Here is a 15,103-nt window from a genome sequence, read left to right as displayed (position 1 = left end):
AGAGGAGGTATAATGGAGGATAAGAATTAACTGGTTTTAGGGTGGATTTTACAGTTTAATAGATTAAAGCAGGAAGTTGTTAAGTCGTCACTGCTTCACCAATTTCCTTTTATGAATATTCTCAATCCAACTTTATGAATTCAGGGTCTGGATCAGGTTTGTGTATTCCTAGACACGATGGCATATACAGTCTAGTTGATAATAAATTATGCTTTATGTTAATGCTTCCACCATGTTCAATGGAGAAAGATGATTGTCTGTCAGCTGAACGCTGCAGGGTAACACTCAATGAAACACTGAGCTTGACAAATCTGATTTTAGACTGAGGAGTGCTGCCAGTACGAACGATGCTGCTTATTACAGAGACACACACTGATAAGCTTCGGTTATGTGCGCTTGTTTGAGTGCATTGTGTAATTCTGCCTGTCGTCTTGGAGTGATTTCACAGTTAATCCTGTCTGTGCATGTACGTGCTCGTGTGTGTGCGCTTTTCATCTGTACAGCGACCGTGTGTGTGTGTTTTTTTTTTACTGAGTATGACTACAGCTGTCCCTAAACCAACAAGTGTGGTTACCATCTACCGTTCACATCGTCTCTTCCTTTCTGCGAAGCCCCTCTCTAGGCCTACATTTCCCCCTTCTTAACCCACGCCAAGGCCCCTCATTGGCCACTACAGGCCCCGCCTTCCTTCCTCTCCACTAATTACTGGACCTCCTTCATCCTGTTGAGAGCGGAGCCAGCCTTGAACCACTCGATCTGCGTCTCATTGAAGGTGTGGTTTAGAGAGATGGACTCCTGGCTGCCATCGCTGTGTTTGATCACTGCTGTCAGGGGCTGGAGGGAGGCCAACAAGATCATGTGTCAATCATTTATCCAGTTGTTTTCCACATATTGTAAAAAGGTTTTTGGTAATAAAGCAGGTCTAGGTGCTCTATAAATACTGTGAAAGAACCAAACAGTCCGTGGAGAAATGCACACAGTCCGTATTTAGAAACCTTCCCTTTAAACAAGCCTTAAAGAGACAGGCGCTAAAACAGAGCGTTTCAGACAGAGGGTGAATACAGGTATATTCAAACAGACAGTATGGGAAAAATAATGTGTTTCTTGAACGTTAAAGCATGTAAACATTTCTAAACATGTAGAAAACCAAAATAGAAGTATGAACCTGAAAACTATCATAATTTGTCTCCTTTAAGAGAAGGTCAGCTGTCCTTTGGATCAATGTTTCAGTAATGCAGAATACTGCTCACCTTGCCGGGAACAAGGGATTTCAACCCAGTGATTGAAATCTTGTCATCAGGGCGAATTTTGTCGTAGTCTTTGGGTTCGGCAAAAGTCAGAGGCAGCAGGCCCTGCTTCTTCAGGTTGGTCTCTGTGCAGAGGATAAAAAATTGGAAATATGAGACATAACGGCGTGACACCGACTCATTCCGTACTTCCATCAAGTAACCAGAGAAGAGCTCTTTGTCTGTCAGGAGAATATCGATTACACAGAAATACAAGGTCGTGGAGAATAACGCACGAGTACGTGTGACTGGTTGTTATTGATTGGTGCCAGTTCTCATGATGAATTAGCTGTTCCATTTACACAGAATTCAAGCCGTTAGAAATATTTTTTGACAAGACCAAATAACGTTGAAAGCTTTGTATAAATATATGCAAACTACCAACTACACCTGACAGCCTTCATTTTGTGTGCTTCTGGATCTGAAGAAATCTTTTCACACAAAGATCAGACAGGCTTACATCTGCCCACTACATGTAGCTACAACAAACTGGCACTAATGGACTGTAATTATAACTTGGAGACTCTCTTAGGAGACATCCCTTTTCTTGCAGACTGTAAACATGCCAGTAAATAGTCATCAGTCTGCTCTGGAACCCAACCACACTTATTAAGATACTGCTTCTCTGTTGCCTCTACCTTTCACAGAACACAATAAATTAACGGTTTGAGTGTAAGCATAAAATTGCAGTGATGCCAGAATATCCCTAAAATGCGAGAGACAGATTTGCATGTTTGTTTTTTTTACACTGTGTGCCCGGAAACGTACCGTGGATTCTGGCAAAGCTCTTGACGATGATTGCGCGTCCTCCAAGGTGTCTTGGCTCCAGGGCAGCGTGCTCTCTACTAGACCCTTCTCCATAGTTCTCGTCTCCAACCACCACCCAGTTCACTCCATTGGCCTGGATTATACAGTTAAACAAAGACAAGGGAATATGTAAACAGCTGTCAGGAAGAGGACCGAGAAGACAAATAAAGTCCCATGGAGGAAACTGGGAAATTGGTTGTTCGGAAAATATGCAACACAAGCATACAGCATGCTACATTATCTACACTCAGTTTATTAGGTACACCTAGCACTAATGCAGTCGAATACAACAGACAGCTTACAATGTTAAGTTTTTGTTGAATCCATTTTAGCGCATTGTTAATTCAACTTAATGGTCATTTTGGAGGCTGCAGTTTGTGGTGCTGTTTGACTAAAGTGCGTTATATTGACAGGTGTTTCTATCATTGTGTCCACCCCATATATATCCATGAGTAGACTAAATATCAGAAACACCTTTCTCTATAATGCAATACAGGGTAACGAGCACCGCATCCTCCCATATGATCAAAAACTGAACATTATAACCTTTGTGACAGTAGGACTTGTTGTATCAGACTGTATAAACAGGTAACTGAGTGTATGGGAGACATTTAAGTCAATGAAAGGAATAAATGTAAAACAAATCATCACCAGTCACCGACCCATCAAACTCACCTTGTAGTGGCGGGCCACATCAGGCACACCTCCGAACTCTCCTGTCAGCAGGTTCTTCACCTTGTTGATGGCATCATTGTCAGTGTTGACTGCACCGATCAGCATGTTGTTGGAGATGTTGTCCAGGTGGCCACGGAATTTCAGCCAGGGCCCGGCAGCACTGATGTGGTCAGTGGTGCACTTTCCCTTCACCTACAGCGGCAGGGGAGAAGAGATACAGAGGATAAGAAATGATGTAAAGTAACAGAAGTTAAACATGGCTAATTCACACTACACCATTTATATAATTCACAGGAGTTTCAGTCACCTTTGTGCAAGCGGTTTTGAAAAATCAGTTAAAACAATATAATGCTGCAACTGAACGCTTGTTTTGTTTTTTAATGCATTAACCTCAGTGCAGTACTGAGACATCAGATGTATGAACACCACTTCACCTCCTCCGGCTGCACTCAGAGCTGATGGACATTCTGCTCTGACTCCTTCACTCTGTCTCTCTCTTATTATGTCACTCCATCTCATTTCTTTCCCCATGAAGCTCGTTTCATGACTCCTATTGCATTCATAATATAATTCCGTATGTTTGTGTCTGCTGCCTCTTTTTTCTGGCTACGAGAAAATCAAACATGTTTTTAAAAAGTGTGGTAGCGTCTGGTACAGCTTACGATGAGGTGAAGTCTCTGAACTAGTGACTTCTCACCTTGATGAGGACCCTCATCTCCTCCATGTCTTTTCCATGCCACCTGTCGAAAGGCTCCAGCAGCTGCAGACGGTTGCTGGAGGGGCTCACGTTCACCTGAACAACATCAAATCAGGGTAAGACATAAAAGGTTCTTCCAAAACTATTTCTCAAAGGATAGTAGGGCAGACAACTTTTCTGTTTCGACAACTGTCACATTACAAGCCTTGATCGTGCTGTTAGTTCACACTTTCATGTACTGCTTTAAACTCTTGGGTTATGACAGAGGATGCTCACCTCACTAAACGTCTGTTGGATTAGTGCTGTGTTGCTTTGTTGAATGTCGAGATTAGCTATTGTGTCTTTAATAAAATTAAAAATAATCACCATTACTGAGCTGCTCTCGGCCGGGGGGTGCTGGTAGGTGTCCTGGCCCGGGTCGAAGTCTCTAGAAGGGAGCTCGTCACCGGTGGGGGGCTCCAGCTTGAACTTCTCTCCGTTAGAAGCAGTCAGGTAGTCTGTCTCTGGGTTGAAGTCGAGGGTCCCGGCGATGGCCATGGCAGTGACAATCTACATTGAATGACATAATAGGCGCTCAGGGCGTGCAAATGTCAAAGCCACAAAAGCAGTAACACACACACACACACACACACACACACACACACACACACACACACACACACACACACACACACACACACACACACACACACACACACACACACACACACACACACACACACACACACACACACACACACACACACACACACACACACCTTACCTCGGGAGAGGTGACAAAAGCATGAGTAGCTGGGTTAGCATCATTCCTGGCAGTGAAGTTCCTGTTGTAGGACGTGACGATAGTATTCTTCTCTCCTTTTTTCACATCTTTCCTGAAGAAAGTCAAATCACGGAGCATGTTAGGCTGATGCGTTGCGTTTAACCCAAATCACTCAAGACTTTTATCTTGATCTTCAGACTTTACTGTGTACTTCTGCGCCGTGATCCACCCGTTTAAAATCAGTTTACAAGACTGAAGTTTTAAAGCCTTGCGAGTGGCCTTTAGTGGCTGCAGGGTCATTACTGAACGAACAACATATTGATGATTTCCCTGTTCTTACAGCCTTACTAGAGGAAGAGCCATTCAAAGGGTTCATAAATATCCAAATGTCATGACACTCTGGCTTTGATATGCATTCTATGTAAATGTATAATTTTGGCCTCTGATTGATCCATCCATTTTCCTCCACTTATCCAGGGCCAGGTAGCGGGGGCAGCAGACGAGATGTCCCTCACAATATCGATACTCATGAGCCCCGGCTGAGCGCCGCTGTGTTGGAGTTCTCCCGAGGGACCAACAGGGTCACCTCTATGCGATGGCAAGATGCAAAGAAGGTAGCCACAACTTCAGCCCAGGCTCACTTAAGGTGGACTGAGCTTTAAGGTGGACCGACTATTCTTATTTCAGTGACAAGCTACGCCAACTAGCTCAGCCTCCCCCGCAAAGTGTGTGTGGACTCGTTGAAGGCTTATGGGCGTGTCCCCAGGGGAGTCCTGTAGGGGGTACTGCGGGAATAAGGGCAACCGGGATCGTTGCTACGCACCATCCGGTTCTTGTATAACCAAAGTGAGAGCTGTGCCTGTGTAGTCTGCACAAAGTCAAACACATTTCCAGTGAGTGTTGGCCTTAGCCAGGGTTGTCATGATTTCTGTTTGATTCCTTCTCTAGCGGGGAAGGAACTGGAGCTGGTGTGGGAGGTGGAGCGGTTTCAACTAGATATAGTCCCGCTGAACTGATCGATCAGATTGATGCTAGAGGAACGTTTATCAAACCTCAGAAATAGAAGAGTTCTGGTGAGCATGAATTCATCTCTTTAGATTGACATTTCTTGTTTGAGACTTTGTGTGAGAGGAAAGGTCACCAGAAACAGTAGTATTCATCCTCCGGGGACCATAAATATTCAAAGTTCATTTAATTGAAATCCAGTCATTAGTTTTCATGAACCAGTGTTGGTAAAGAGGAAATACTGAAATGGGAGTTTATGATATGATATCATTATATGAGGAATACCTCTGCCTTTTATAAATAAGGTGCATACCTGTCCCACTGTCCGATGCAAGGTCCACAAGCATTGGCGAGGACGATTCCACCAACATCGCTCAGGATCTTGGCCTGAAGGAGGGACAACATAAATCATTTCCTGCAGCATTCAGACACACGCAACTGTATAAATGTCTAATGTTTCAATAAAAACTGAACTGCCCAAATGCTACGGGTCACTAGATTAATGTTGGCGAGACTCACATATCCATCTCTCTCGATAGTGGCGCGGATCTGCTCAGAACCAGGAGTGACTGTGAACTGGGCCTTGCACTTCAGACCTTTATCCAGAGCCTGTTTGGCCAAAGAGGCCGCCCTGCCCATGTCCTCGTAGCTTGAGTTGGTGCAGCTGCCGATCAGACCTGCAAGAGACAATGTTTGTAAGGAGGACTGAATGAGTATACAGCTACAGTGGCAGATCGGAAATATTCATACATTTTTGCATATGGAATGAGAGGAAAATTTGCTGAAGAGGAGAAGACACAAAAATCAATTAAGTCTGTAATTATCCATCTTTATCATCTTAATTATATTCTACTCATTATGTTAATGATTGGAATTGTATTGCGCTCAGTGCTTCTAGTAAGCACCTTTGAAATGCCACATGACAGGGGCTGTAATGTGATCTGGACAGTGGCGGGCCGTGCATTTCACACCTAGGCCTTCAGTGATGTCCTACACAGTCCTACCTGAATTATTCCACCTCTTAATACCATCATTATGACGCCATGGCTCTAGAAACTATACATTTAGACAGAAACGCAGTATAACCGGGCGTTGCATCACCTTAACAACAGAGTTATATTAATATTTACGAAACATTTAGTTGTAAATAGCCGGCATTCCCAGCAGTACAACGTGCAGTGCCTCTCGGAGGCTGTGAGCCGGGGTACCGCTCGTAGTTAGTGATTTGAAAGTGGCGGACAAACCCTTTTCCCGAACGATACGCCGAACACGCCCCCTGCCTGAAATTCAAGGTGTTTTTTATTTTATCGAATTAAAAATATATTTTTTTGTTTTCACAACTCACTTTTCACATTGACAGGTCTCTTTTATTAAATAAACTAAACGCTTATGCTATTAATCTAATTTATGTGCACGTTTCAGTTTTTACCGTCTACTTTGCGCATTCACATTCTCTCCTTCGCTCCGCTTTGCGAAGGGCGGGGCTTCGCAGCTGACACACACACACACACCTACAGAGCGGAAGAAAGGAGAGGGAGAGAACTAAATAGAAACCGCGCCGCGCACGCGCACTGAAATATGATTGGATAAAAGCTTAAAAACATAAAGGCCAGACCTCCAAATCTCGATCTGAGGCTGGAAGCAGCGCAACCAAGAGGAAAGCTATGAAATGAAGAGAATAGACTATGGGGAATCATTTAATACATATTTGTGGAAAAAATATATATAAAAATTAAATTTTTATTCTGTTGATGTTTAGGCCAGCAGAGACGGCCCACCACTGGATCTGGACATATCTGGTCAATAACGCAGCTCGTAGGAACAAAGAAAGAAGTATCACATTTCACTAGACAAAGCATTAAAAACATTGACAGTTCTAAGATAATACAGTTGTGTCACAGATACTGACCAACTTTAACCTCCAGGGGCCAGCCACTCTTCTTAGCCATAGCCCCGATCTCAGACACAGGGTGGGCCAGGTCAGGGGTGAACGGCCCGTTGATGTGTGGCTTCAACTGTTAGAGGAGGAAGTTGTTGTTTTTTTTAGTGGACAGCACTTGAAATCTCCTCCCGAAAGCTGTTACTCAACATAAGCAAGATTTGGTAGGTCAGTGATTCTTAATGATATCTGTACATGTTGGTTCTTTAATGAATGTTTTAACAAACAGGTTTCTATGTTGACATGTTTGTCTTAACATAACACACACATATTTAAATCAGCAACATGCTGAAGCATTGGATTTGCTTGGACATCCTAAACTCAGTTTGAACGTTGCACATGTTGTATCATTTCCTGCTAGTATAAAATAGTGTGTCAATTTATTTGTATACTAGTATTTAGTACAGACAGTAAATAATGAGTATGTAGTCTGGATTTGGGACATGCCGATAATAATGTCTTGCATTACATGACTCGTGAAAATGTTTTGACTCACCTCACTCAGGTTAATCTCTATGACCTGGTCGTATTCACAGCCATTATCTGGGACCAAGTCTTCTCTGAACTGATCAGCCACAGCGGCAATCTCTGACAGGGAATGAAGAAGGAGACGAAGTTGTTGGTAAGACACTTTGAATAAAGACTAAAACAGACGGACCCACGGTAAGAGACTGACCTCCACGGCCAGTTTTCTCCATGTACGTCTTCATGCGGTGGTTGTAGGGGAACACGGACGTGGTGGCTCCAATCTCAGCACCCATGTTACAGATAGTGGCCATTCCTGAAAAATCAAAGTCTCATTTTACCCTTAGAGTAAAACATACTGCACTAAAGTTGAAACGTACGTAATATCTGTTCAAGCAAGATATGGATGGTAGTTGATAGGCCTATTGCGACAATTACGTTATTGACTATATCGTACAACATAAGGACATGACCTTGATATTGACTGTTGGGTTTACGTGAGTGTTTGTTAAGTAAATAAGTCGCCAACATGATGCCAGAATAAACAGCAGGGTTTGGTCACGTACACAGATGGTAGCCAGCTTCACTGTGTGCATATTCAGTTGGTTATGCAGGGTTTGGAAACATAGGCTTTATTAACTGTTAATTATTACTTAACTGGATCGTTTTAACTACAGGGTAATGGATACATATCGACTGATTTCTTTTGTGTGAAATGTAAAGAAAAACATAAGGTTGCTCTGCTGCGTCACAATGTCTCTGGTACAATGAGGTAATTATTATAATCATTTTTAAACAGATTGTAGATTGTACACAGTTCTTTGTAATTTGGAATTCATTTGTTTATGTTTTATTTTTCACATTATAATTCCAATGTCTGAATATTATTAAGAATGAATTGCTCTTTGAAATGGTATACTTGCATTATTATGCTATTATATTATCCTTACTGGCATAAAAGGGTCTCAAAATCACACGAATGTAATTTATACGTATTATTTCTGGGATAATATATCGTCCAACAAAAGTAGTTATCGTGACAGGCCTAGTAGTTGAAGCCGTCACTGTTGTCTTTTTCTTTGATTTTCTCATGTAAACAGGGAATGTCTTTCACCGGCGTTTTAAAGTCTTGTAATGCAGCTCATCCTTACCTGTGCAGGAGATGGAGTCAACTCCAGGCCCATGATACTCCACAATGGCTCCAGTGCCGCCCTTCACAGTCAGGATGCCAGCCACCTTCAGAATGACATCCTTCGGAGAGGTCCAGCCAGACAAGCTTCCTATCAGCTTCACTCCAATCACCTGCAGGAGAAAGAAAACGGATAGAAACAGTTGTGGAGACGTTTAGTTGTTGAAAACAGGGATGAAACTGCCAATGCAACAAAAATGTATTTATTTATTTTTTTACAAGCTATCAGATGACAAAAACTCACATTAGGACACTTGAGCTCCCAAGGGATTCCAGCCATGACATCCACGGCATCAGCTCCACCCACTCCAATACAGATGGAGCCCAGGCCACCGCCATTGGGAGTGTGGGAGTCTGTACCAATCAGCATCACTCCAGGATAGGCATAATTCTCCAGGATGATCTGTCCAAACAAAAAGAACATGACAGTCAGTCAGACATTTTTATCTTGAGACTTTTGAACTGACCGCTATTCGAAATAGACTTCTCTGGAAATGTTTTTTCTGGAAGGACACATAATCTATTCTGCAAAGTCAATATCTAACATCCAAGAAAAATAACAATATGCAAAACACATTTACATTAGTAAAGCCATTTACAGCATCATTACAAATCAGTGTACTGTACCTGATGGATGATCCCTGATCCAGGTTTCCAGAAGCCAACTCCATATTTGGCAGCAGCAGTGGAAAGAAAGTTGTACACTTCCTCGTTTACTTCCTGTGTTAAGAGTAATCGAGGAGTAGTTATTTTCATATACGATAAACAAGTATCCTTGATTAACCATAAAATATTAAACTTGGCTGCAGCACGTAATCCTGAATCCTGTAATTTAACAATTTGATCAAACTGCCATAATTTGAACCAACACATGGTATCTATCGTACCCACAGAAAACTGTTTACACGCACAATAAGTCATTTTCTGTCACCAGGGGTCTCTCAATAAAAAAATGTTTGGTGTCTTGAAGTAGCGAATCATGGAAGTTGTTCATCTTTTAGGATGTTTTTACTGGGAGACAAAATGATCTGCAGAGGTCGCCTACTCTCCAAAACAAACCGGTAAAACACTGAATAAAGCAGATCCACCTTAAAAATCAGTGTTTCATCGATGCTGTTCAGCTGACGCTAACGTTTGCTCAGCTTGTTTCTCTGATAACTTAAGATCCAGAAGTCTGATGACTAAAATCCTTCATCCGGTTAATGTATACTTAAAAAACGACTCAGATCTAAAACGTGTGTGGTACAAATGTGGCTTAAAACTGGATAAAAGTCAAGTCATGCTTCAAAAGGGGGGATACAGTACATCGCCATAACAAGTGACCAAACACACAACTCAACAAAACGTATAACATGGGGCTAGTTTTTTTGTTTGTTTTTTTATTGGCTCTACTTCACACGTGTTAATTGACAAAAACTGGCTCAATTGACAAACTGAGCCAAAAGCCAGATGAGAAACTTCCACAGCTGATGAGTCTCTCTATAACTGCGTCTTGCCAACACAATAAAGGAACCTTATGAGGTTTGTAATGGATGCATATAGGCTAAGAGCTGCCTCTCTGCTGTTGTTAGTATCAGTGTGTGTGTGTGTGTGTGTGTGTGTGTGTGTGTAAAAACCTGAACCAGCTCTAGTCGCCTTAACCTGAAATCAGCCTGACATTGTGTTTTGATGTTTTGTCAGTCAACCCTATTTATATACCATACCATACCATATATATATATATATATTAATTATATATATATATATATATATATATATATATTAATATTATATATATATATATATATATATATATATATATATATATCTACTATATATATATATATATATATCATCTATATATATATTACTCTAGATCTATATATATATATACTATATCTCTTATTATATCTATCTCTCTCTCTATCTATCTATATATCTTCTTATCTCTCTCTCTATATCTCTCTCTCCTATCTCTCTATATATCTATCTCTATCTCTATATATCTTCCTTAATTATATAGAATGCCTTCTCTATCTCTCTATATATTCTCTATATCTCTCTTCTTCCTCTCTCTCTTCCTTCCTTCATCTCTCTCTCTCTCTCTCTCTCTACTCTCTCTCTCTCTCCTCTATCTTCCTTATCTCTGCTCTCCTCTTCTTCCTCTCATTCTCTTAATTCCTCTCTCTCTCTCTCTATTCTTCTCTCTCTCTCTCTCTCTCTCTCTTCCTCCCTTCTCTCTCTCTCTCTCTCTCTCTATAATATTAATATATATATATATATATGCTATATGTATATGTGTGCGTGTATATATATGTGTGTGTATATGTGTATATATGTATATGTGTGTATATATATATATATATATATATATATATATATATATATGTGTATATATATGTGTATATATATATATATATATATATACATACACATACATACACGCACACATGTGTGTGTGTGTGTGTGTGTGCTCTGTCTGTCCTCACCTTAGCCCTCTGCAAGTCCTCAGGCCCTCCGATTTGAGCCTCAATCAGATGATCGCAGTGGATGGTCGAGGGAACCGCCACCTTGGGCAGACCACTGCTGATGAACTGAAGCATTGCCATCTGAGCTGTGGCGTCCTGCATAGCTACGCGGTCTGGACGCAGGCGCAGATAGGTGCGGCCGCGAGCGATATCCTGCCCTGCTGGATCATCCAGGTGACCGTACACAATCTTCTCCGACAGAGTGAGAGGCCTGCTGAGCCTTGTGGAGTGGATAAATGGAAACGGAGTGTTAGTAGCGTCAGATACTACAATATTTGATGAATTTGGCTAAAGAAAAGCCTATATATTTTTTTATTTTATTTAAGTGTTCCTGCAGAGTCTTTCTGTGTGTTGTGTCTCACTTCTGAAAAGTACTATATTTCGTCTGATGCCGAGAATTATGGAAAAGCCCTGAACACCACAGGTAACCATGTCTTATCGGGACAGAAAACACTTGGGAGCCAACTGCTCATCTAACAGTCATATAACGGCCACACATAAGGCTTTGCTATTCAGGATTACAGCATGTGGTAAACTCAGTAAGAGGGAACACCAAGCCGTCCAAAGTTAGCTCTGTGGGCCCTCAACATTGTAAATGTCACAAGATTAACTGTGCAGCTGTAATAAACACCAGCCATTCCTCATGAGCCAAACTGTCCTCAACAAGGACTCGGTGTATGTTCATGTGTATTTCTGAGAAGGGCAACTGCTGACCTCCTGCGCACAATGTTGATGTTCTCATGCATCTTCTCATAGTTAATGCTGGTGCCGGGCTCAAAGCGGCTCATAGCCACCTTGGCCTTGGCGCTGAAGGCTGCGGAGACATGTAAACGCCTTGCCCCGGTTCCAAGGGCCAGCTAGAGCAGAGGAAACAGAGAGTTTTATTTTACAGTTTAGGACAAACACATTAAGTTTTGAGTTATATACGAAGAGGACAAAGAGGGGGACAACATGTGACGATAGTTAAAACATAATCTTGCAAGTGGCACCAGTAAGAAATAGAATGCGTGGCGTATAGAAAGACAGAAGAAGAATCCTCCATTTTGGTCACAAAAGGCTCGGTCAGTTTGTTTAAACATCGACATCCGATTAGAAAGAGGACTTGGAATGTGCCGAGCCCCTCCACAAGATCAGTACTGGAGCTGAACAAAGCTTATTTTAATTGATCAGACATTGTTAATTCTGTTTCTTATCCCACTGCATTCCAGCTGACAAAAATGTCCCACTGAACCCATTTCTGACATATGGCTTTGCCACAAAGTAACAGCCTTGTTAAAGTTTTTTGGGGGGGCTTTATTGAGAAGACTGAATTTGAATGTTTAATGTAAATGTACAATGTAAAGCTTTATTATGGAGTAAAACATATGATATATACACAACTGTTACATCAAAATTCTGGCAGAAACCTCATTTTAGACTGAATGTTTGACACCGCTTCAACTTTTTTGAGCCATTTCTATTAGCTGATGTCATTTGCAACTGTTGGCAAAGGAATCTATATTATGGGAATTGGATTAAAATATGTCATGCCAATGAATAACCTCAGGCGATACATGAGGGATGCTCTGCTCACTTATATTTGACCCTCAGTGTTGATATTCAGGAGAAAGTCACTGTGCTCAGAGAAAACTGGGGGAAAGTTTATACAGCTCATATTTCAGGAGATAGTCTCAACCTCTAGGCTGTTACTGACAGTCTGATATGCTACACTGTTTACTATGTATGAACATTAGAGTTACAGGCAAAGTAAATCAGAGGAGCACTGTTAACTACAAACAAGATCAGTGTAAATACACCAGCAGCAGTGGAATAATTGCTCAGAGGCCCTTTCTCATTACTCCAGAAAATGTTGATTTTGTGTCCAGTTTGTCCCATTGACAAAAGATATTTTTGTTTTAAAGCTAAATATGGTCAGTTTTTAGGTATTTCTTTAGTAGAAACAGACATTGTGGGATGAAAAGACATGATGGCACCATCTCATAAACGTTGGCTGAAGGAGGGAATGTCATTTCTCAAACTCAAACAACTCAAGCCCACTAGTGAATCTAGTAATATCACAGATATGTTCTCATATTCTCCATGTATTTATGTTCTCCTTTATACCATATGATATTTATTTATGAGTGTAATGGATGAAGGCAAATGTGATGTTTATATGTGTGATGACATAATCTGGGAGAATTGTTTTTTTATTTATATTCTGAAATTTCAATACAAATATTGGGATAATAAATGAATGAAGCTTGAAGACCTCATCAAGAAGACAACACAACCAAATGTAAGTCCATCATTTACAAGCAGTGATGGAGGAAGTGCTCAGATAGAAGAGTATAAATACCATGGTCTAAAAATACTCCATTATGAGTATAAGTCTTAATTTCAAAATGTTACTTAAGTAAAAGTAGAGAAGTATGATCAGCAAAATGTACTTAAAGCATCAAAAGTTAAAGAACTCTTTACACTTTCTCAGTGTCTTATCATAATAGAATATTATTCTGTTTTTATCAGTACCACAATAATACACTAATACATGTAGGAGCATTTTAATGTTTGGTAATGTAGAGCCAATTTTAGATATACTATTAGGTAGAGTAACAGTATAGTACTGCAACATATCATATAGGCATAGCATATGTTGTTATTTTATTTTACATAAAAGTAACTAGTAACTATAAGTGTCATATAAATGTAGTGGAGTAAAAAGTACAATATTTCCTTCTGTAGTGTAGTGGAGTAGAAGTGTAAAGCAATATAAAATGGAAATACTCAAATAAAGTTAAAGTATTTCAAAATTGGACTTAAGTATAGGCTGCATGTTCCTTTATAAGCAGCAGGCTTATCTGTGTTTACATCCTATTGTATACGTTTGCTTAACGAGGGCCCTGTGCTATTTAAAATAATTATATACTATGTGATTTGATCCAATACCCAACACAAGATCAGAAGCAGGCTGCTGTGCATCACTCCCAGCTGTCAGGAGCGAGCTGTCATGAAGTGGGTGTAGAGAAAACTCCGTAACCTTGCGATCACCTTGCAAACATCAGGCCACCTAGGACCGTTTGTAGACACTATTCAGTTGATGTTGACTGAATTCGATACTGCTATTAACAACAACACGATATAGTATTGTTTACTGTATGGTCGGTCGTAATTTATAACCATTACAATACGTCGCAGTGATGAGTCAAACGAGGACACTGTGACCTGACTGACGGCGGCTCGGTGCGCACTCTACATGTACGCGCTGTCCGTCAAACTCAAGCAATGGCGGCCGAACTACACGACATTACATATCTGTTGTCACATGTGTAAATAATAGGAAGGCATTTAAAACCTCTATAAAAGTTAAATAACGTTTTCTTACCCGCAGCCTAGTGACAGTCAAACAGTAAGACGCCATTTTGTTCACTGACAAAGATGAGTGTCGCCCTCATGTGACGTAACTGCTTTAAGGATCCCGTTATTTTATTATTAGATTAAACAACAAATACAAAAATGCTAAATATAATAAAGTCAATATAAATTAAGAATGTTAATGATTATAATAGGTTATTTACATTATTATTATTAATAATAATATTGTTGTTCCACAAACATATTGATGAGACATAAAAAGCAGTTATATTCTTTACCTTCCTCCAGTCCTTCTCTCATCTCTCTATTGACATTTTTGAAAATTAAGTTTCTACTTAATTTATATATGCCAGGAACATCCTGATAACACCTATATTTCATATAAATCTTATCTTTTTTCTCACATGTATAAACTA

The 15,103-nt window shown here is 40.5% G+C and overlaps 1 protein-coding gene across 1 annotated transcript; it reads right to left on the bottom strand.

Moving 5' to 3' along the window:
• Positions 1-465: 465 nt before the first annotated feature.
• LOC115011803 (aconitate hydratase, mitochondrial-like) lies at positions 466-14,760 on the bottom strand. Its single transcript, XM_029437035.1, has 18 exons — positions 14,698-14,760; positions 12,048-12,190; positions 11,295-11,553; positions 9,454-9,546; positions 9,071-9,229; positions 8,789-8,939; positions 7,849-7,953; positions 7,669-7,760; positions 7,143-7,248; positions 5,753-5,910; positions 5,547-5,620; positions 4,229-4,340; positions 3,832-4,014; positions 3,466-3,561; positions 2,769-2,960; positions 2,055-2,187; positions 1,251-1,372; positions 466-834 (listed from the first exon to the last, which is right to left on the bottom strand). The coding sequence occupies exons 1-18, from the start codon at positions 14,731-14,733 to the stop codon at positions 703-705; spliced, it is 2,346 nt and encodes a 781-aa protein (XP_029292895.1). The 5' UTR covers positions 14,734-14,760; the 3' UTR covers positions 466-702.
• Positions 14,761-15,103: the final 343 nt, after the last annotated feature.

The sequence above is a fragment of the Cottoperca gobio genome, chromosome 8 (assembly GCF_900634415.1).
Source record: "Cottoperca gobio chromosome 8, fCotGob3.1, whole genome shotgun sequence".
Taxonomy (NCBI): Eukaryota; Metazoa; Chordata; class Actinopteri; order Perciformes; family Bovichtidae; genus Cottoperca; species Cottoperca gobio.
The sequence above is the reverse complement of the archived record's forward strand: the minus strand, read 5'-3'. Positions and strand labels throughout refer to the sequence as shown.

Bases quoted from the DNA above. Each gene is read 5' to 3' on its own strand.
- LOC115011803 (XM_029437035.1), bottom strand. From the start codon at position 14,733: ATGGCGTCTTACTGTTTGACTGTCACTAGGCTGCGG. The intron at 11,554-12,047 runs GTCAGCAGTTGC...CCACTCCACAAG, and splicing joins ATCAACATTGTGCGCAGGAG to GCTCAGCAGGCCTCTCACTC. The intron at 1,373-2,054 runs GTACGTTTCCGG...TCCTCTGCACAG, and splicing joins GAGCTTTGCCAGAATCCACG to AGACCAACCTGAAGAAGCAG.